The sequence below is a fragment of the Herpailurus yagouaroundi genome, unplaced genomic scaffold (genome assembly GCF_014898765.1).
Source record: "Herpailurus yagouaroundi ecotype Mexico unplaced genomic scaffold, PumYag 189, whole genome shotgun sequence".
Lineage (NCBI taxonomy): Eukaryota > Metazoa > Chordata > Mammalia > Carnivora > Felidae > Herpailurus > Herpailurus yagouaroundi.
Window position 1 is genome coordinate 16983991 of NW_024412420.1, and position 21787 is coordinate 17005777.

General features: G+C 45.1%; 1 protein-coding gene across 1 annotated transcript in view; it reads left to right on the top strand.

Moving 5' to 3' along the window:
- DHX8 (DEAH-box helicase 8) overlaps window positions 1–21316 on the top strand; it is a 32908-nt gene extending 11592 nt beyond the window's left edge. The window contains exons 10-23 of the mRNA XM_040497692.1: window positions 1195–1292; window positions 2221–2368; window positions 3871–4052; window positions 5588–5782; window positions 6087–6272; window positions 6399–6609; window positions 7213–7394; window positions 9475–9615; window positions 12663–12818; window positions 16006–16143; window positions 16907–17035; window positions 17216–17412; window positions 17872–18051; window positions 18786–21316. Of these exons, the coding sequence (XP_040353626.1) occupies window positions 1195–1292; window positions 2221–2368; window positions 3871–4052; window positions 5588–5782; window positions 6087–6272; window positions 6399–6609; window positions 7213–7394; window positions 9475–9615; window positions 12663–12818; window positions 16006–16143; window positions 16907–17035; window positions 17216–17412; window positions 17872–18051; window positions 18786–19005 (2363 nt within the window). The 3' untranslated portion in view covers window positions 19006–21316. The remainder of the gene's footprint in view (window positions 1–1194; window positions 1293–2220; window positions 2369–3870; window positions 4053–5587; window positions 5783–6086; window positions 6273–6398; window positions 6610–7212; window positions 7395–9474; window positions 9616–12662; window positions 12819–16005; window positions 16144–16906; window positions 17036–17215; window positions 17413–17871; window positions 18052–18785) is intronic.
- The last annotated feature ends 471 nt before the right edge of the window (window positions 21317–21787 follow it).

Sequence of the window (21787 nt, forward strand, 5' to 3'; positions counted from 1 at the left end):
TTTTTTTTTTTTTTTTTTTTTTTTTTTTTTTAACATTTTAGTATCTGTATATCTGTCCTTAAACATTGTCTTGTCTTGTTTGGTCAGTTTTTGAACTTCATTCCTTTTTTCTGATCATGCTTTTGATATTTATCTATGATGATTTTTATAGTTGTATTTCACTTTTGCTGGTGTAATGTTTTCTGTATAGAAATTTACCATAATTTATCCATTTTGCTTTCCATGGGCATAAGGGCTATTTCCGGTATTTTGTTTACATATAACGCTATTATGAAATTCCTATTCTTGTTTCTTAATACACATAGCAGGACCTTTTCTTTTCCCTATATGTGTAGGAGAAGAATGACTGGGTAGTAGGAAATGTGTGATTTAAACCTTATGAGGCAGTCCAAATTGCTTTCTAAAGTTTGTGTTTCAATTTACACCTCTTTTTTTTTTTTTAAAGATTTTATTTTTGGGAAGTCTGGATGGCCCAGTCGATTGAGCTTCTGACTCTTGGTTTTGACTCAGGTCATGATCTTGTGATTTGTGGGTTTGAGCCCTGTGTCAGGCTCTGTGCTGACAGCTCGAGTCTGCTGGGATTCTCTGTCTCCTTCTCTCTGCCCCTCCCCTGCTTGTGTGTACACCTGCTCTCTCAAATAAAAAACACTAAAATCATTTTAAAAAGAGACTTTTGGTTTTAACTAATTTTGTAACCAATGTGGGGCTCAAACTTAGAATCCCAAGATCAAGAGTCTCATGCTGTACCAACTGAGTCAACCAGGTGCCCCCAATTTATACTTTTATCATAAGTGTGCGCTCCTGTGGCTCATATTCTTGACGACAGTAGGTATCGTCCGATTGTTCAACTTAATTTTTTTGCCAATCTGTTGTGGGTTAAGTTACTCCATAATGAAGTTGGGTGGAAAATACCTAGTAACATTTGGAATGTTAGACCACGTTTTTCTACAGGCTTAACTTCTTTTGGAAGTAGTTCCGCTGATCAGTTTTTAGGCCAGAACATAAATGCTCAGAAATACCTGGAGGGCAGGGGAAACAGTCATTTCCATTAGTTTCACTTGGATTGCTGTCTTTTTGACCTTGGGAGCTATCTTTGATAAAGATTGCTGGTGCCCATGGAAACCAGTTGTGGTGAAAATGATTGGCTATTTCTCTCTTATTTTTTTGCTAATTCTTCTTTGGGGGGACTTTTAGATGAAGATCTTGAGATCGAGCTGGTTGAGGAAGAGCCTCCATTCCTGAGAGGGCACACCAAGCAAAGCATGGACATGAGCCCTATTAAAATCGTTAAGGTGAGAAATGCTGGGACTCTAACTTGGACACGTCACATGAACTTCTTTTCCCTAAAGTAACTTCTATTTTTCAGAGCAGGCTATTACATCCATGTAAGCAGAACTCAGGCTAGAAGGTATATTGACTGTTGGTCAGGGTCTAGAATATTATTGTTTTAAAGGGTGACTGACGGCTTTGTTACTTTGGACTTTTTAATTCTTTTGCTCTCATTCTACTGTATTTTGGGAAGAAAGAGGGGAATAGGAGTGTTTGATCTATCATTGCTTTTGCCCTTGCCTTAGGGGCTTGGATAATTACTTTACACGTTCAAAGGCAGTTTTGAAGCATTCACTTGACCATTTGGGGCTGGCCCTCAGTGGAAAGCGGGTACTGGGAAAGACAGAGCTGTGAAGAGAATTCGTGGGAAGTTGTGATAAATTTTTAGGTTTGGAGAAGGGTATTTTATTTTATTAATTAATTTATATTTTGGAGAAGGGTATTTTTAAAGTCTCCCAGCCCAGCCATCCATGCAGTGCTTGTAATTCACTTGTGTCCTGCAGTGTTCCTCCCATGTAGTCTTCTATCTGCTTGACATTGTTGGTGACAGAGAACTCATCAACCCTTAAGGAGAGCCATTCCATCTCCAGATGGATCTGATTATTAGCTCTTCTGTAAGCAGAGTTGAAATCTCTCATTGAGGCATCCATGTCGGTCTTAATTTTAGTTCTTGGGACCTTACAGAAGAATTCTTATCCCTTTCTTGTCTGTCCTATCTCTCATGGGGTTCTCATCTTCAACCAACACCCCCAGTACCTCCAGTGTAGTATGGTACATCCTTCTAGGTGGGTCTCGTTTTTTAGATTCAAGGGGCTTAACATTTACATTTTAGCTCCTGGCTATTTTGTGCTGAGATCTCATTCTGATGCTGCTTGTCTTCTGTTGCACTAGAACCCGGATGGTTCCCTCTCCCAAGCAGCAATGATGCAGAGTGCCTTAGCCAAAGAAAGGCGGGAACTCAAGCAGGCCCAGCGGGAAGCTGAGATGGATTCTATTCCCATGGGGCTCAACAAACACTGGGTTGATCCTCTGCCTGATGGTAAGACCCTGGTAAGGGTGTGTGGACTTCTCAAAAATAACCTGAGCCTTGAAGTACAAGCACTGCCAGCACATGCTAAAAATTTAGCCTTAGCTTTGATTTGGGGATTTTTCCCTTTGGTTAAAGCATGTTGTGTGTGTGTGTGTGTGTGTGTGTGTGTGTTTGTTTTTAAACGTTTAAAACCAAAAATGTTTTAGTAACCCTGGTCAAATCATTAGACTGAGTTTTTCTTCTGAATAACCTAAGAATTTTTTATGCTTGGGGTGCCTGGCTGGCTCAGTCAATATAGCATGGGACTCTTGATCTCAGGGTCATGAGTTCAAGCCCTATGTTGAGCATAGAGCTTACTTAAAAAAGAAAAAGATTTTTTAAAAAGTATTTTATTGTTAAGCAATCTCCACACTCAGTGTGGGGCTCAAACTCACAACCCCAAGATCAAGAGCCATACACTCTACTAACTGAGCCAGCCAGACACCCTAAGAATTTTTTTATGCTAAAGATAATACAGCTTTGAAACTTCCGTTTTTACATAATTCTTTGTGCAGTAAATGTGAAGTAACTCCTTGATACAGTCATAACAAGTACTTAGTAATATGTGTTAGGCAACTGGGGAACTGAGCCACACTTTAAGTAGACATGATCTCTTCTCTTATGAGGCTTGCAGTTTAGTGGGGAAAATCAATTATTAATCAAACAGTTCCCAAATTACTAACTAAATCATGACTAGTGGTACGTGAAGAAGTACAGGTGGTGTAGGTCACTTCCCTGAGAAGGTTGAGACTGGAAGGATAAATAGGACTTTGTCATCGGAGGGGCTGAGGTGGGGTCAGGGGGCACGTGTTCCAGGCTGAGGAATTTTCTGGGCTTGGGCCGTGAGGTGGAAAGCAGGCCTGTGTGGCTGGACTGGAATGGTGGGGATGGGGGCGGGGGGGGGGGCAGGACTTCGAGATGGCATTAGGAATTGGGGCTTGGGGGCGCCTGGGTGGCGCAGTCGGTTAAGCGTCCGACTTCAGCCAGGTCACGATCTCGCGGTCCGTGAGTTCGAGCCCCGCGTCGGGCTCTGGGCTAATGGCTCAGAGCCTGGAGCCTGTTTCCGATTCTGTGTCTCCCTCTCTCTCTGCCCCTCCCCCGTTCATGCTCTGTCTCTCTCTGTCCCAAAAATAAATAAATGTTGAAAAAAAAAATTAAAAAAAAAGGAATTGGGGCTCAATTCTAAAGTCCCCTCGGGAGTGTTGCCAGGTTCTAAACAGGGGAAGGGCATGATCAGAGTTGCATTACCAAAGAATTACTGAGGGTACCCTGTAGAGTGGATTGGATGGGCAAGTGTAGACACCTGAGCTGACTTAGGAGGCTTTTCTAATGGAAGAGACAGGATGGTGGCTTGAACACAAGAGGTAGCAGACGGGAGGGATGAACCGGAGAAATGGGATTTGTTGACTGTTGAGGGCAGGGGCACTGAGGTAGCTTCAGGATAGTACTAAGTTGCCTGTTTTCCTTTGCAGCGGAAGGCAGACAGATCGCTGCCAATATGAGGGGTATCGGGATGATGCCCAATGACATTCCCGAGTGGAAGAAGCATGCTTTTGGGGGCAACAAAGCTTCTTATGGAAAAAAGACCCAGATGTCAATCATTGAACAGAGAGAGAGCCTGCCCATCTACAAACTGAAGGAGCAGCTGGTCCAGGTGAGATGCCCCTTTGTGTTGTATTAGTGCAGGAGTAGCAGTGTTTTCTAAAAGAAGGATGACGTGTTTGAACTGAAATTAGCTGGACAGGTATGTGTACATTTGTACATTCTCCAAAGAGAATAGAAAAAAACCCAGAACGTTTCCAAGTACTTTAAAATACATATGTGTATTAGTGTATACATTGTCTAAAGTTTATTTAAGTAATCTGTACCTAACATGGGGCTTGAACTCACAACTCCCAGATCAAGAGTTGGATGTTTCACAGACTGAACCATCCAGGCGCCTCTACCTTTTTTTTTTCCCCCAAAGAAGAAATAAACCTGTTTGAACTGGTGGCCCCTAGAGCAGTTCCAAGTGGGCAGACCAATATCTCTGGTCAGTAAGAAAAATGGGGATGCTTGACCAATGATCCCATATGGGCAAGACTTTGCTTTAGGTAGTTATTTCCATTTTTTTGGAGATTGGATTTTAAGACAACCAAACTTTCCCTAGGCAACTGAGTTTACTAGTTCACAGTGAATCCTTTCAGTGCTATCTCAGACGTACGCAAGCCAGTACAAGTACATATGTACATGCATTCATAGGCATTATATGTTTTATGTGTATTGTATGTTTCTAGATGGCAGGCAGCATATTACGCATATACTCTGCATCTTGTTTTTCCCCTTAATGATACAGCTCAGAAATTGTTCCTTTTTTTGTGTGTGTGGTGGTTTGTTATGTGGATATGCTCTGGCTTATTTAACTAGTCCTTATTTAACTAGTCCTGTATTAATAGACATATAGGTTGATGGCAATCCTTTGCTGTTATAAACGGTGTAGAAATAAGATGACTTTTGGGGTATGGAGATTTGGCAGTGGAAAGGAACACGTTATATGCCTATTTTATTTACTGTTGAATTCTTTAACCGTGTGGATGTAGTACTTAAAAAAATATGTAGAATCAGAGATACCTGGGTGGTAGCTTATGCTTTTAGCATTGCCTTTATGTTTTTATAAATTTAAGAAAACGAGTAAGGGGCGCCTGGTGGCTCAGTCGGTTGAGCGTCAGGCTTCAGCTCAGGTCATGATCTCACACTCTGTGAGTTTGAGCCCCACATCGGGCTCTGTGCTGAGAGCTCAGAGCCTGGAGCCTGCTTCAGATTCTGTGTCTCCCCCTCTCTCTGCCCCTCCCCTGCTCATGCTCTCTCTCTCTCTCTCTCTCAAAAATAAATAAAAACATTAAAAAAAAATTAAAAAGAAAGCGAATAAAATTTTTAAAAAATAGAATTGAGTCATTTAAAGAATACCCATAAAGTTTCAAGTTTTTAAGTTATACATGCGGTTAAAATAAGAAAGAGCCTTGCCCATAGAAAACCACCATTAATATTTTTTTATGTGTGATTAAAAATAATTTTAACTCTGTAATCTCACCATATGTATATTATCGATCCCCCTTTTCTTCTTTAGTGTTGGAACGTAAATATTATTTTCCTCCAGAGTAATGTGGGAGATTTTAATGACTGTATTTATTTATATTCTGTTAATTTCAGGCTGTTCATGACAATCAAATCCTGATTGTTATTGGAGAGACAGGATCTGGGAAGACAACGCAGATCACCCAATACCTGGCAGAGGCAGGCTACACTTCCCGGGGCAAGATTGGATGTACCCAGCCCCGAAGAGTAGCAGCCATGTCGGTGGCCAAAAGAGTGTCAGAGGAGTTTGGTTGTTGCTTAGGCCAGGAGGTAAATGGGTACTGAAATTGTTTTGGAAATGCCTAAAGAAAGTGTGGAAAGGCCCACATCTCTACCTATAAAATGGGAATAGTACTACCTTTCTTCAGGTTTCTCCTGAGGGGGAGAGGGTTGTCGTCATTGATGTGTTCAGGGTCAAGTCCAAGGCAGATTTTACTAAGAGGAAGTCACTGCACATCTTGCTCAGATCCTTACCTAAGATTTCAGGTAACAGTCTAACTGGGCTGCAGTCTTGGTTGGGAATTGCAGAAAGGAGAGATTTGTGTCTAGGTTTTCAGCTTTGGTTCTGCTTTAGGTGGGCTACACCATTCGGTTTGAGGACTGCACCAGCCCAGAAACAGTCATCAAGTACATGACAGATGGGATGTTGCTGCGAGAGTGCCTGATTGATCCCGACCTCACACAGTATGCAATCATCATGCTGGATGAGGCGCACGAGAGAACAATTCACACTGACGTGCTCTTTGGATTGTTGAAGAAGGTAACTAGGTGCTCTTTGGCCACCCTTCTTCTACCTGTTGGGGACTGAATCCTGGGAATTGGATTTGAGTACCTGTGCCTTGCTGGTTAGTCCTTCTTAGTAAAGCCACACTGCACTTCTCTTTAGACGGTTCAGAAACGGCAGGACATGAAGCTGATTGTCACCTCAGCCACATTGGATGCAGTGAAGTTTTCTCAGTACTTCTATGAAGCTCCCATCTTCACCATCCCAGGTCGAACATATCCCGTGGAAATACTGTACACAAAGGAACCTGAGACAGATTATCTAGATGCCAGCTTGATCACTGTCATGCAGATCCACTTAACAGAACCACCAGGTAGGAGGAAAGAGAATTTTTTTCCTCATGGGCCAAAAGTCCTAATGCAGGTAGCTTTTTTTTCATTTTTTAAAAAATGTCTTTTAAATATTGGTCTCTCTGCAAGCCCAAGTCTTGCATGTTTGAAGCGGTGGTAAAGGTCTAAACAATAATGTGAAACCTGGACACAAATTTTAAAAAATGAAAAATGAGAAAAAATGAAAAACCAGAATAAACATGGACAGATGAAAACCTCTTGGTTTCTTAGAGGTCAGAATAGGAGCGTGTTTTCCATCATTGGGCGTTCTTTTTTTTTTTTTTTTTTTTTTTTAAATTTTTTTTTTTTCAACGTTTATTTATTTTTGGGACAGAGAGAGACAGAGCATGAACGGGGAAGGGGCAGAGAGAGAGGGAGACACAGAACCGGAAACAGGCTCCAGGCTCTGAGCCATCAGCCCAGAGCCCGACGTGGGGCTCGAACTCACGGACCGCGAGATCGTGACCTGGCTGAAGTCGGACGCCTAACCGACTGCGCCACCCAGGCGCCCCGATTGGGCGTTCTTTTAATGTCACCGTGGCTTTCGTGTGGAACATACACACAGGAAGTAAATGTTCTCTTCTTAGGTGACATCCTCGTCTTCCTGACTGGTCAGGAGGAGATCGATACCGCGTGCGAGATCCTATACGAAAGAATGAAATCCCTGGGACCGGATGTCCCGGAGCTGATCATCCTGCCCGTGTACTCTGCTCTCCCCAGTGAGATGCAGACCCGAATCTTTGACCCAGCCCCACCTGGCAGCAGAAAGGTAATGCTGGGCAGACGGGAAGCGCCCGCATGCTCTGAAACCACGTGGGGTGTGCACCTGGCCCTGATGGGGATTGCTTGGGTGTATGCGAGCCTTGTTTTTTTATGTCTTAGAAAATAGTCCGACCAATCTGTTAAGGAATGAGGATCTTATATGCGGCCCCTGCTCCTCTTCCTCTCCTTCATTCAGCAAGTATCTTTGAAGCGTCTGTCAGGCTTTGGGGTACACGCCGGGGCGGGAGGCCAGGCCTCTATCTGCCATGGGGCATCTACTGAGAGACAGGCCTTTAACATATGGTGTGAAAGAGCTGCTGGGGCTCTGTGTACCCAGAGGGGGAGCCCCTGACCCAGAATTCTTAGAAGAGGTGAGGGTCTAAGCTAGTCCTGAAGAGCACGTGGCTGCTTACATAGGCAAGAAGGACAGCAGGACACGAGAGGACAGCCTGTGGTAGCCCAGGGGCAAGAGCGTGCAGAGCCTTTCAGGGGCTGTGTAGTTCGTAGTTCATGGCTGGAGCTAACTGCTGTGCACGTGAGACGGGAGAGAGGAGGCAGATGGACTTTTTCAAATAACAGTTTTACTAAGATAGATATAAATACAATTCACCTCTTTAAAACAGAATTCAGTGACTTTTAGTATATTCACAGAATTGTTTGACCATTAATTACCATTAATAGTAATTAACCATTAATTAGTACAGTTGATTTTAGAATAATTTCATGACCTCCAGAAGAAACCCTGTACCCTTTAACAGTCACCGCCTCCCCCCCCCCATTCCCCCTTCTGCTCAGCCCCTGGAAACCACTAATCTATTTTCTAGAGTTGCTTATTCTGGACACTTCATATAAATGGAATAATGTAATATGTGGTCCTTGGTGACTGGCTTCTTTCACTCAGCATATTTTCAAGCTCCATCCATGTTGTTGCATGTGTCAGGACTTCATTTTTTTTTTTTTTTTATTGCCGAATAATATTCTGTCGTAGAATGATATTCTACATCCACAGAGTGGATGTACCACATTTTGTTTACCCCTTCCTCAGCTGTTGGACATTTGGGTTGTTTCCACATTTTAGGTATTGTGAACAATGCTGCTAGGAGCGTTTGTTTACAAGTTTCTGTGCAGGCATATGTTTTCACTTCTCTTGAGTATATTCCTAGGAATGGAAGAGATGGATTTGAATAACATTGAAGAGTTAGAGTGGACAAGACCTAGTGGGTGCCTGGAGGTGTAGGGGTGAAGGGTGGGGAGAAGTCAAGAATGACTCCCAGCTTTCTGGCTTGGACAGCTGGACGGGAGATGGTGCTGAGGAGGGAAAGACAGAGGAGGAGCAGGTTTGGGGGGGTGGAAAGACGGCGATTCCTCCTCTGTTCTGTTGGTGACGATCGGACTTCTTTTGGAAGAGGGCTCTGCAGCTCTGTGGCAGGTGGAAGCCTTTCAGGGCCAGTGAGATGCTGGCATGACGTGGGATGTTCTGGTGCTTCCTTGCAATGATTTTTCCAAGCAATTGTGGTTTATTAGCTGAACCTCTGTGGAAGAACAGTGGCAGTGCCAAGCCGAGACCAATAATCTAGATCACGCGTACTGCTGCGTACACACAAACCGTGAAATTCCTCTGCCGCCTCGTTCATTTTATGATCAGGGAAAAAAAAAAAATCTCTCTCTTGTTCCACATACACAAACAGCCCATTTTGTAGTCCAGATGTCCCCACGGGGGAAGAAAAATCTCATTTTGCACTGGCACATGTGATGCCAGGAAATCTCTGCTTTCCCAGGGTGCGAGAAAATTAAAATTGTAGTAATCAACACTGGATCTAGAAAATGAGATATGTAGCCATTTGCACCAAATGAAATTGGCTTTCATTGGCTTTTGCTTTCTCCTCTTCCACTTCTCCTCTCAGGTACCACCCCGTCCCCAACTTGACCCTTAAGATGAAGCCAAACAGAATAAGTGCCAGCTAGTCACCTAGAGAGGGAGATCGCTGCACAGTCCTTCAGGAAGATGTCTGGGGTCAGACGTCCTGTGTCACACCTCAGGGCTGAGTCTGGGCAGCTCACTCCAGCTGTGTCTCTCTTGTCTGCAGGTCGTGATTGCCACCAACATCGCAGAGACCTCGCTGACCATTGACGGCATCTACTATGTGGTGGACCCTGGGTTTGTGAAGCAGAAAGTTTACAATTCCAAGACTGGCATCGACCAGCTCGTGGTCACTCCAATCTCTCAGGTATGGCAGCGTCTACCCTACAGTGGTCCTGAAAATCCTCTTTGAGGCTTCTCTGAAAATTTTTTATGATTTTGTATTCTGAACTTCATTGTTTTCAAAGATGAACCTTTAAGGTACTAGGGGCTTTTGTGAGATAAGGGACGTTTTTGTGTTGTTTGTGTTTAATCTTCAGGGTAGTGTTTTGATATTAAAAAGCCTCGCCAAATGTGAAATTGAAAAAAAAGTTTAACTTAGCACTCTAGATTATAAAAATATAAAAGAACGTATTTTTAAAAATACCGTGCTTAGCCGCAGACATCTGAGATAGTAATAATGCATGAGACGTTAATGTGTTTCTTTGGTTATTATGGAATCATTTCCTACTCAAATTATTTTTAAAAATGAATAACCTGGTCCGCCTTTTTGAGGGCATTTTGGCTACAGCGTATCCAACATTGAAAAGTTCATTCTTTGGACAAAAGAGTTCCACTTCCAGGAGTACATCTCAAAGTTTAGTAGTGACTGAGCGCATGTCTGAGAGTAAGGGAAAAGGATGTTCACTGAAGCATGATTTATATGAAAGGAAACCTGGGAAAATTCTAGCTGAACTCCAAAAGGAAAGTCGTTGAATAAAAGATGGTATATCCACGCCATAGAATGTTGTGTGGTGTTAACAGGGTGGTGCGCATCTATGTTTAATGACATCAGCATGTAATTGTGATGTGTTTTTTGAAAACAGTGAGCTGAAACGTAGCATGAGCAGTAGAATCCAACTTTTGTTTAAAAATAAATAGCGCACGCGGGTATACAGTGTGCATGAGCGTGCCTGGGACTGAAAGCACGTTGTCAACACGGTCGGGGTTATCTGTCGGTGGAGCTGCTGGTTACCGTGTTGAGGGGGGTGAAATGCATTGTTTTTCTTTATGCTTCTACGTATTTTCTTAATATTTTATAAGAGGCACGTATGATTTTCGTCATCCATAAAAATCATAAGGCTATTTTCATTTTGAGCTTAAGGTAATAGTAGCTACCACTTGTAGAGTACTTAGTAAGTGCCAGGCGCGAGGTACTTGTACATACACGAACTCATTGCATTCTCGCATCCATCCTCGGTGGTAGGTGGTGGTATTACCCTCATTTCACAGATGAGCATGAGGCACAGAGGGGTTAAGTGACTTGCCTAAGGTCACACAGCTGGGGGGAGCCAGGATTGGAACCGGGGTAGTCTGGCCCCTGCGTGGTGGGTGCAACTCGCAGTGATTGAGAAATTAGCTGTACTTGGCCTCTCTGATTTGGAGAGACATCTGTAGAATGCTGTGGAGTCCGCTAGTGTGTGCCATTGCTGCCTGCCTTTGTGTGGTTAGAGACTTCTGTATCCTTTGGTTTGGGGCTGGCATAGGAATTTGTAAAATCCTGATAACCATTTTTTTGGTTTGGTTTTGTTTTGTTTTGAAAGTTCACTTATTTTGAGGGCGGGGGAAGAGCAGAGCGAGAGAAGGAGAGAGAGAGAATCCCAAGCAAGCTCTGCACTGTCAGTGCAGAGCCTGATGAAGGGCTCAAACTCATGAACTGTGAGATCATGACCTGAGCCGAAATCCAAAGTCGGACGCTTAACCACCCAGGTGCCCCAATCCCGATACTGTTTGTCATAAGACAGATGGTTTTGTCAGCAAATAGCCCTCTTCAGATTGCTATTCACTGTTTCCTAGCAACCTGTGGTTAAACTACCTGTATATCTTTTTTGTATTTTTTATTTTTTGTAATTTTTTTTTAATGTTTATTCATTTTTGAGAGACATAGAGCAGGAGCAGGGGACAGGCAGAGAGAGAGGGAAACACAGAATCTGAAGCAGGCTTCAGGCTGTGAGCTGTCAGCACAGAGCCCAACACGGGGCTCAAGCCCATGAATCGTGAGATTATGGCCTGAGCTGAAGTTGGATGCTTAACTGAGTTACCCAGATGCCCCTACCTGTATATCTTTTTAATTTAAAAAGTAGTGCTCCTTTCCCTTAAATAGTGTGGAGAAGTATTACATTATTTGGGGGAAATAGGACAAAAATGTTTAAATTATCCATAATCCTACTACCACCAACTGTCGTCATTTTGATGTTTTTCTTGCCCATCTTTTTTATTTTTATTTTTATTTTTTTTACCTTTATTTATTTTTGAGAGACAGAGAAAGAGCACAAGCGGGGGAGGGGCAGAGAGAGAAGGAGACACAGAATCTGACGCAGGCTCCAGGCTCCAAGCCGTCGGCACAGAGCCCGATGAGGGGCTAGAACTCACCAACCGCGAGATCATGACCTGAGCCGAAGTCAGACGCTCAACCGACTGAGCCACCCAGGCGTCCCTTGCCCATCTTTTTTTATGTTTGTTGCTTGTTTGCAAGTCTAGTAGCCTACTAAGTATGCAGTTTTGTGCATTTTTGGTTTAAATATTTAATTTTCTTCATTATTAAGGTATAAAACATGTTCAACATCAGATATTTGCGAAAGTATAGAAAATAGAACCTATCTGCAAGCCTACCATCAGAGTTAGCCTCAGTTTTAGGGCAATTTTTTCCTTTTGCTAGTTTTTTTTTTTTTTTTAGTACAAAATTAGTATTATTTTATAACTTGCTTTTTCACTTATATGCATGAACATTTCCTTCTGTCATTGAGAGTCCCAACCTGATTTTTAAAATGGCTACAAGAGTCATCATTGTTATGGTTAACGTTACATTTCTTTAGTTCATTTACATTTTTGGCCACAACTGTGGGGATGGTGTTTTTCATGTTATGCTTTTTCTATTGTGCCACACTATTTTGAATGTGTATTTCTGGGATCTTTATATTTCTTCCATTCGCATTGCTTGTATTTGCCTCACTTGAACAAACTTTCCTGAAATGCTGAGTTTTAGGGAATGATAAGAGCATTGATAGTCTCGGAAATGGTCCTAAAGGAAGTGAAAAACCTCACTTCGGATTTTTGCCGGTTGCTAAGTGTCCCCCGCCCCTTAGCAGATTTCCTGGGTAAAGCCGTTCAGCAACGTTTTACAGATATGTTACTTTTATATGCCCGCCCCTCTAGGCTCAGGCAAAGCAGCGAGCTGGCAGAGCCGGGAGAACGGGCCCAGGGAAGTGTTACAGGCTGTACACAGAACGTGCCTACCGAGATGAAATGCTGACCACCAATGTGCCGGAAATCCAGAGGACCAACCTGGCGAGCACAGTGCTCTCTCTCAAGGTAGATATCACTGTCTTGTTAGAATGGGTTGGTGGAATAGTCCAATCCTACGTCCATAGTAAATGAATGTCAGTTTTACGAACCTCGTTAAATACTTTAGTAACCTCCTGGAACCAGTCCCTTTGAAAGGAATGCAAACGGCTGTGATAACAGCCTCTCCACTGTGGGTCTGGGGCTAAGTTGCCATGTCTGCTGTGAGCACACGGTTTTTTCTTACCTTAACAACCAGCAGGATACTTGGTTATAAAAGATTTTAGTTAGCGTTTTCTAAAAGGATATTAGAAAAATCTAATTAGTGCCAAACTGTGGACAGGCACACTTCCTTCAGCCCTCGTCCAATTCTCTTCTTTTAGAATGGCAGCAGAACTCCCCGTCCAAAAACTTTGCAAGGGAACTGTCAGTACAGGTTTCAGACTGACCCTCTGGGAGCTTGGTTTTCATTCTGAATCATTGCTCTTCCTCTCTCAGTCCCCAGTGAGGACCCTCAATTTCTTTTGGCAGGGGGAGCTGCATGAATAATTTCCCAGATGATGGCATCCCCACCCCCTGACACTGATGCTGCCCTGGGGCCCTGGCACTCTACTGGTGCAGAGTGCTCTGTTGTAATTTATTATTCATTTGGTATAAGAGAGACTAAACCAGAGCTTCAGGAAAAAACCCTGGTTCAGTCTCTGGAGTGAGAACAGAGCGGCATCTGTGGCTCAAACTTCTGCTTCGAGCTCTGAGTCCTTGGCAAATTTATCTGCTCAGCCCTCTGTTCTACATTCTCCTTTCCAAAAGTGAGCTATTAATAGTATCTGTTGTGAAAATAAAAGATAATACAGGTAAAGGCCCTTGGCATAGTGCTTACTGATTGCTAGCATAATTCCTTGTAGTTGTTATTCATACAATAAGCATTTATTGAACACCTGCTGTGTTTATGGTCACAGTCACGTTAGGGGAGAGAAACAGAAGGCTTAGGTCCTACCGCATCCCCCTTATATACCCTGGGATAATGCATCATTCATTTGTTTCTTTGATTCATCAGATTAGCTAACAAATGTATTGAATGCCTACTCTGCAAGGCACGCCGATTGCACTGTTATTGTGGTTTTGTGTCTGTGTTTTCTATTGTGAACTCTTCGAGAACTGGGACCATACCTTAGTCATCCTCATAGCCTGACAGGGTATGAGGCACTTCCTGGATGCACAGTAGTAATTATGTATGCAAGAGACAGGAGAAGCTGGTGTGCTGTTTTTTTTTGTTTTTGTTTTTTCTTTTTTAAATTGTGGTAAAATACACAGCACATTACCCTTTTAACCTTTTTAAGATATACAGTTCAATGGCGTTCAGTACATTCACAGTGCTGTGCAGCCATCACCACTGTCCGTTCCCAGGACTTTTTCTTCATTCCAGACAGAGACTTTGTACCCCGTAAACTAAACCATCCCTTCTTTGCTCCCTCCAGCCCCTGGTAACCATTATTCCACTTTCTGGTCTCTGTGAACTTAATTTCCATGTAAATGGAATCATGCAGTATTTGTCCTTTTGTGTCTGGGCTATTTTGCTTAGCATAGTGTTTTCAAGGTTCATTATGTTGGAGCATGTGTTAGAATTTCATTCCTTTTTAAGGGTGAATACTATTCCATCGTGTATGTCTTGTTTATCCATTCATCTGTTGATGGATATTTGGGTGGTTTCTACCTTTTGGCTATTGTGAATAGTGCTGCTGTGAAAATTAGTGTACAAGTGTCTGCTTGTGTCCCTCCTTTCTTTTGGGCATATCTAGAAGTGGGAGTTGCTGGATCATACGGTGATCCTATGTTTAACTTACTGAGAAATCATCAAACTGTTTTTCACAGCGGCAGCACCGTTTTTGCATTGTCACTGGCAATGTATGAGGGTCCTGATTTTTCTACATCCTTGCCAACACTTGTTCTGTTCTTTTCCTGATTCTAGCCATCCTAGTGGGTGTGAAATGGCATCTCGTTGTGCTTTTGATTTGCATTTCCCTAATTACCAGTTATGTCGAGCATATTTTCATGTGCTTTTTGGCCATTTTTATAACCTCTGTGGGGAAATGTCTCTTCAAATCCTTTGCCCCCCCCCCTTTTTTTTGAAAATCATCTTCCAGTAACTTTAGGGGGAAAAATACATGTATATATATGTGTGTGTGTGTATGTGTGTGTGTGTATGTATGTATGTATGTATGTGTATGTTTGTGTGTGTTTATATAATATATATATATATATATATATATATTTTAAGTTTATTTAGTTAATTTTGAGAGAGCACATGAGCAAGGGAGGGTCAGAGAGAGAGAGAGAGAGAGAGAGAGAGAGAGAATCCCAGTCTCCACACTATCAGCACATAGCCTGACATGGGGCTCGAACTCACAAACTGTGAGATCATGCCTTGAGCCAAAGTCAAGAGTCAGATCCTTAACTGACTGAGCCGCCCAGGTGCCCCTGCCCATTTGTAAGTTGTCTTCTTTTTGTTGTTGAGTTGTATTTACATTTACTTTGAAGGAGTGGTTTTTATTTTTATTTTATTTTATTTTTAAGTTTTTATATTTAGAGAGAATGACAGAGCACACATGTGTGTATAGGCGCGAGTGGGAGAGGGGTGGAAAGAGAGAGAGGGAGAGAGAGAATCCCAAGCAGGCCCCACGCTGTCAGTTCAGAGCCTGATGTGGGGCTCAATCCCACAAACTGTGAGATCATGATCTGAGCCAAGATCAAGAGACGGACGCTTAACCAACTGAACCACCCAGGGTGCCCTGAAGAAGTGGTTTGAAAAGTCTCCTGAGAGGAGCGCCTGAGTGGCTCAGTCGGTTAAGTGTCTGACTGTGGCTTAGGTCACAATCTCACAGTTTGTGAGTTCAAGCCCCGTGTTGGGCTCTGTGCTGACAACTCAGAGCCTGGAGTTGCTTCAGATTCTGTGTCTCCCTCTCTTTCTGCCCCCCGCCACTCGTGCTCTCTCTCAAAAACAAATAAACATTAAAAAAAAAAAGTTTCCTGAGAACGTATACGCTTTCTATCGGTCTGAGTTTTATGTGGTTCAGCCGTGGGGGTGACTGCTAATCTTGAGGATGACTGCCTGCTTGCAATAGAAGAAACTGGAAAGAAGTAGACAAGTACTCTCCTTCCACGTTAACACTGGCAGGGCTGACCCTCCCATCACACACTTTCTTTCCTTCTTTTCTAGGCCATGGGCATCAATGACCTGCTGTCCTTTGACTTCATGGATGCCCCTCCGATGGAAACCTTGATCACAGCCATGGAGCAACTGTACACACTGGGGGCCTTGGATGACGAGGGCCTGCTTACTCGCCTGGGCCGCAGGGTAGGAGACAGACTTAACTTCTGGTCCTTCTGGGGAGATTTCCTGGCCAGCCTTCCATACTCTTTATTCTGTGCAAAATCAAACTCTGGGGCCCTGGATAAACTTTGAGGAGAATTCCAGATGCCCGTTTTTAAATTGGATTTTCCACTGTTACTTAAAACTATTTCTTCTTTACAGAAAAAGGAATTCTATCCACAGTTTTACTTCAGGATGTATATATATGTATATATTTTGAAAATTAAAACAATTTTCTTTTATTTTGGGGGAGGAGTGTATGTGCATGCATGTGAGTGGGAAGAGGGGAAGAAGGAGAGGGAGGGAGGGAGGGAGGGAGGGAGAGAGAGAGAGAGAGAGAGAGAGAGAATCTTAAGCAGGCCCCATGCTCAGTGCAGAGGCCAACACAGGGCTTGATCCCATAACTGTGGCATCATAACCTGAACTGAAGTCAAGAGTTGGAGGCTAAACCGACTAAGCCACCCAGGTACCCCTCTTCAGGATATGTTATCGAGTCTAAATTTTAAAAGATGTCTGCAAAATTCCCATCTGTCCCGACAGTAGTTATGTCTTTGGTCACATACATTTCGTTGAGGTTTATTTGGGAAATTAAAAAACAACATTCTTCTGATAGAGAGAGGCAATTCACATCATCATGCTTGAGTCAATGTCCTGTGGTCTGTTGCCCACTCGGACCATCAGTGTCTGATGCTGGCAAGTACCGACGGGTTTTCCCCAGGGCAACTGTAGTTTCTTCTTCTCCCTCTAGATGGCAGAATTCCCTCTGGAGCCAATGCTGTGCAAAATGCTGATCATGTCTGTGCATCTGGGCTGCAGTGAGGAAATGCTGACCATTGTGTCCATGCTGTCTGTGCAGAATGTCTTCTACAGGCCCAAGGTAGGGAGTTCAGACTCAAATTCAGGTAGGGGTGTGGCGAAGTTGGGTAAAATCAGCCTGTTGCCACTGAAGTGCTTACCGTGGACACTTGACAGGGTCACATAGGGCTCCCTGGAACTGCTGGGTGATTACTTAGTAGCTGTTGGACAGAAAACGATCCTCTATCCCACTTCTTGGCAGGATAAACAAGCCCTTGCAGATCAAAAGAAAGCTAAATTCCACCAGACTGAAGGGGACCACCTCACCCTGCTGGCTGTGTACAACTCCTGGAAGAACAACAAGTTCTCCAACCCCTGGTGCTATGAGAACTTCATCCAGGCTCGTTCGCTGCGTCGGGCCCAGGATATTCGCAAGCAGATGTTAGGCATAATGGACAGGTAACATCTGGCTACTTTTCCCCAAGTGTGAATTCAACCTGCTTGACCGTCATGTCTGTTGATCTCTAAATGCACCCGAGAGAAGTTACAGGCTCCTCACATAAGCTTTTTCCTCCAGTTTTTCCATCTTTGTTATACCTCTCTCCAAGCAAGGGTGCAGCTGAGAATCACTTCAGAAAGTTCCTAAGAGGTTGACTTACTAGTTGTTGAAAAATGCTTAGTTTACAGGCATCTGGGACATGACTGGTAGAGTTGAATAAGATCTCTGGCTCTTACCGTATCCATCTTGCCCACTGTGGAGCTGTGCCTGTGGTACCTTTAGGTACCTCTTCCAGAGGGGAACCCCAGACTCTGGGGACCCACGGTGGGGGTGTTGGGCACCATCATTCTGGAAGACAGAACCTCTGAATGCAAGCTAGTCTCCCATCTTTATCTTCCCTTGATTTATTGTCCTGCTAGACACAAGCTGGATGTGGTCTCCTGTGGCAAGTCCACAGTCCGAGTGCAAAAGGCCATCTGCAGTGGATTCTTCCGGAATGCTGCCAAGAAAGACCCTCAGGAGGGCTACCGGACACTGATTGACCAACAGGTGGTCTACATCCACCCTTCCAGTGCTCTCTTCAATAGACAGCCAGAATGGTAGGTGGGCAGGGGCAGGGCCAGGGTCTGGGGGGCAGTTGTGGACAGAAAGAACCTGTAAATTCTACTGCCATTTTACATTTAGGTGTTCACCCAACCCAGCACATTCTCCTCCGACATTGCTTCTGTTTCTAGAACAGTGGGAGCCTGAAGTAGGCACAGTATCCGGCCTGTTAAAGAGAAACAAAATCATAGGGGTAAGAGGGAAGGCGGATTTTAGAGATTGTCTAATGAGGTGGTTTAAACAAGTTTTTTACGTAACCTTTTTAAAAAATTGGACTCTTACCCACCCTAATATCAAACTGATAAGAAACCACGGTGCTGCCTTGCAGGGAGGATCGGAGATGCAGGGCCTTGCTGCGTGGCCTTCCCCAGTCCCTGTGGCAGCCCCCGAGGCTCCTCTTCAGGGCCCCAGAGTCTGTGTAGACAGCCTGAAAAACCACCCTCACGCTCCACAGAGCAGGGAACCAGGTCCAGAGAAGGGCTGTGTTTGGCTTCGTGTCACTTAACCAGTTAGGGCCGGAGCCTCCTGACAGCCTTCTCGTGGGTAGAGGTGTGCAGGCTCCTCAGTACTGGGGTGTGGCTGTCGTAAACAGAGACTGCAGTCCCCTGAGGGTTCAGGCAGGGGAGTTAAGAGGGTAAAACTCAAGCTCAGCTGAGGCCCACAGGGGACCACGGTAACTGGAGTGGAGCCTGGATGGGAGGCTTGAGCCTGATCTCTGTGCCCCACTCAGGGTGGTGTATCACGAGCTGGTACTGACCACGAAGGAGTACATGCGTGAGGTCACCACTATCGACCCCAGGTGGCTTGTGGAATTTGCTCCAGCCTTCTTCAAGGTCTCCGACCCGACCAAGCTAAGCAAGCAGAAGAAGCAGCAGCGTCTTGAACCTTTGTACAACCGCTACGAGGAACCCAACGCTTGGAGAATATCCCGGGCCTTCCGACGGCGCTGAGAGGTGACACTTCTCTGTCTGCCTCTCCTGCAGTGGGGGCCCAGGGCTTGGACTCCCTTTTATTGGTGAAAAGCTGGTCCTGAGGATGCAGCCGTCCAGTGACTGGATATCTTTACTGGGCATTTTCTAAACTTGATTCTTATTTCTTCCCTGGTGGTCAAAATAGAAACAGGGATTTACGCCTGGTTTGACCAGAGCCCCCAGCCCTGACCACCTCAAGGCACTGTGGCCAGCTGGGGCTCGCAGCCAGTATGGGAGTACATGGCATCATCTCCACAAAATGGGCAACTCGTGGAGCCCTAAGATGGGAAAACGGAGTTGCGAGCATCTGACGCCCAGATGTAGCGAGGGCCCTGACGCCCGAGCTGGGACTCTGGAGGAAGGGGCTGCGGAGCTCACGGACCGTGTTGGCCCCACTTCTGCCCCTGCCCAGCCCCTGTACTTTCGCTTAACCTCTTGGAAATATTTATTTTCTTAAGGAAACATAAATGGTTTTCTGTGGCTGTTTCTTCTAGCTGAAAGGTTAGGATATTGGCCTGGGCCCAGGGTGGGGAGATTTGTGGCTTTGGTGCACATGGTGGAGAGTCCCCTGTAACCAGAGCTTGGGGCCTCTTTGGGCTCGGAGGTGACGCATAGCCCAAGCCTGCAGTCGTATCTCTTGACACCCGCACGAGCCCGGTGTGGCTGCACACGGTCCCATGATTAACCACATCCACTGCCCCAGTCTGGGCGCCTGAGTGGTTACAGATGCAGCATGTGGAATACAGAAGGCTCTCCTGGCTTCCTCCGCTGCACACCACACAATGTGCAGCGTGTCCTTTTTCCTTTTGAAACATGCAAGGGACGTCACAGCTTTTGTTTTGTTTTTTGTTTTTATTCCCCCTCCCCCCGCCCAGGTCCTCGATGGGCTTTAACAAAGGGTTTTTATGGTCAAAGCCTCTCGTCCCCCCACCACAAACAGAAAACCCACCGAACCCCTTTCAGAGTCAGCTTGCTGTTGCTGAGTGGGTTTCTTGTAGCGTTTGGTTGGGGAATAGCCACCTCCCAGTGCCCCTGTCATGGCTCCCAAGGAAGCTCTTGACTTTGAAGGACATCCCACAGATGCTGCCAGGCCAGGTTGTTTCCAGAGCTTCTGGAAAGCTGGTCTGGATGTGGAGCTTGTAGGGAAGCCCCTGGGGGGTTGGACACCTCGTATAGAACTACTGACTTGTCCACCAGATGCTGAGTTTATGACATTCTAGGATGTGAAAGAATGTAGGCTATTGTTGGGCGGCAAACTGACCACCCTAAAGACGATTCAGAGAGAATCCAGCAGAGAAGAGCACAGGCCAGGGAGTCTGCTGACTGAGATTCCCACCCCTTCCTTGAGTTGAGCGAGCGCCTCCAATTCTGTTTGCTCCTGGGAAGCCCTGGCCAGTAATTAAGGGCAGGGGATCTTTGTGTGTTCACCTTTAAGGCCTTACGGGGAGAGAGAGGCAGGGATCTACAGAGGAGGAGGCCGAGAGCAAAGCAGGGGCTGGGCACCCAGCTCCCCAGTCTCTAAGAACTCCCTCCGGGCTTGGCAGCCTGCCTGCCCCAGCTGAGCGCCCAGCACCAAAGACATTGGCACCTAGGAGATGGTTATGGCCCTGGGGGCAGGGTGGGGAGGTTTGGGATTGAAGCTGAGGTTGAGAAGGACATGTTCCACAGGCAAAGGTGAGAGACAGCAGGGCTAGCCATCTCCTGTGGGTTAGGTGAGCAAAGGACCCTGGCTCTGTGGGTGTTCCTTAAACAACTGTCCCAAGAGCTGTCTCTCTGCTATGTCAAGGTGGTTGATGTCTGACCTTTGGACCGGCCATCAGGAAACAGCATGTCGGCAGCATCGCTGAGCCTGCTCAGAGGGAGATGGGCCAGATTGGGAAGAACTTGCCCGCTGCTCCCACACAATGGGGCCCTTGTTTCTCTTCCTCGAAACAATATTTCCCGAGATTGAGTGACGGGTCAGGAGAGGATGTGGGTCTCCTGCAGGGAGCTGGAATCTTCTAGGCCATTCACCCCACCCCGCAGGAGCCTAGCTCAGGGATTTCCTGCCCCTGTGCACGTGCTGAGTCTGTGCTTGCATACGTGGGGGGGGGAGCATCCCCGTGGGGCTCGTGTAAACTCTACCGCTGGGTCAGGCTCCTCGGTCTAGGGTTTACCTTCATCCAGTCCGGAGCTTGATTTCCCCTGGTGGTTGCTAAAAGCTGCCTCCTCTAAGCAGTGGCCCTCCAAGGTTAAGGATTTGAACAAAGAGCTGTGAGGAGTGACTTGTTAATAAACATTTCAGAGGGTAGAGGTCACGTGTCTCAGGCTGTGGACACCATTTCTCACCCAAATCTGTTGCTCCTATACACACACTCAGGACCCCAGGGTTTCCATGGACTTCTACACCTTCCTACCATGAGAGCCTGGCTTTAATATGGAACTAAATAACATGCATTTTTTTTTTTTAATGAAGATTTTTTTTTAATGTTTTATTTTTGAGGGAGAGAGTGCAAGGAGGGGAGGGGACAGAGAGAGAGGAAGACACAGGATCTGAAACAGGCTCCAGGCTCTGAGCTGTCAGCACAGAGCCCAACGTGGGGCTCAGCTCAAACTCACAAACTGTGAGAACATGACCTGAGCCAAAGTCAGGCGCTTAACCGACAGCCACCCAGGTGCCCCTACATTATATGTATTTTTAAAAAACATGCATATTTTTTAAAACTTGTGTTTTATTTAAAAAGAAATTTTAATGTTTATTCTTTTTGAGAGAGAAAGAGTG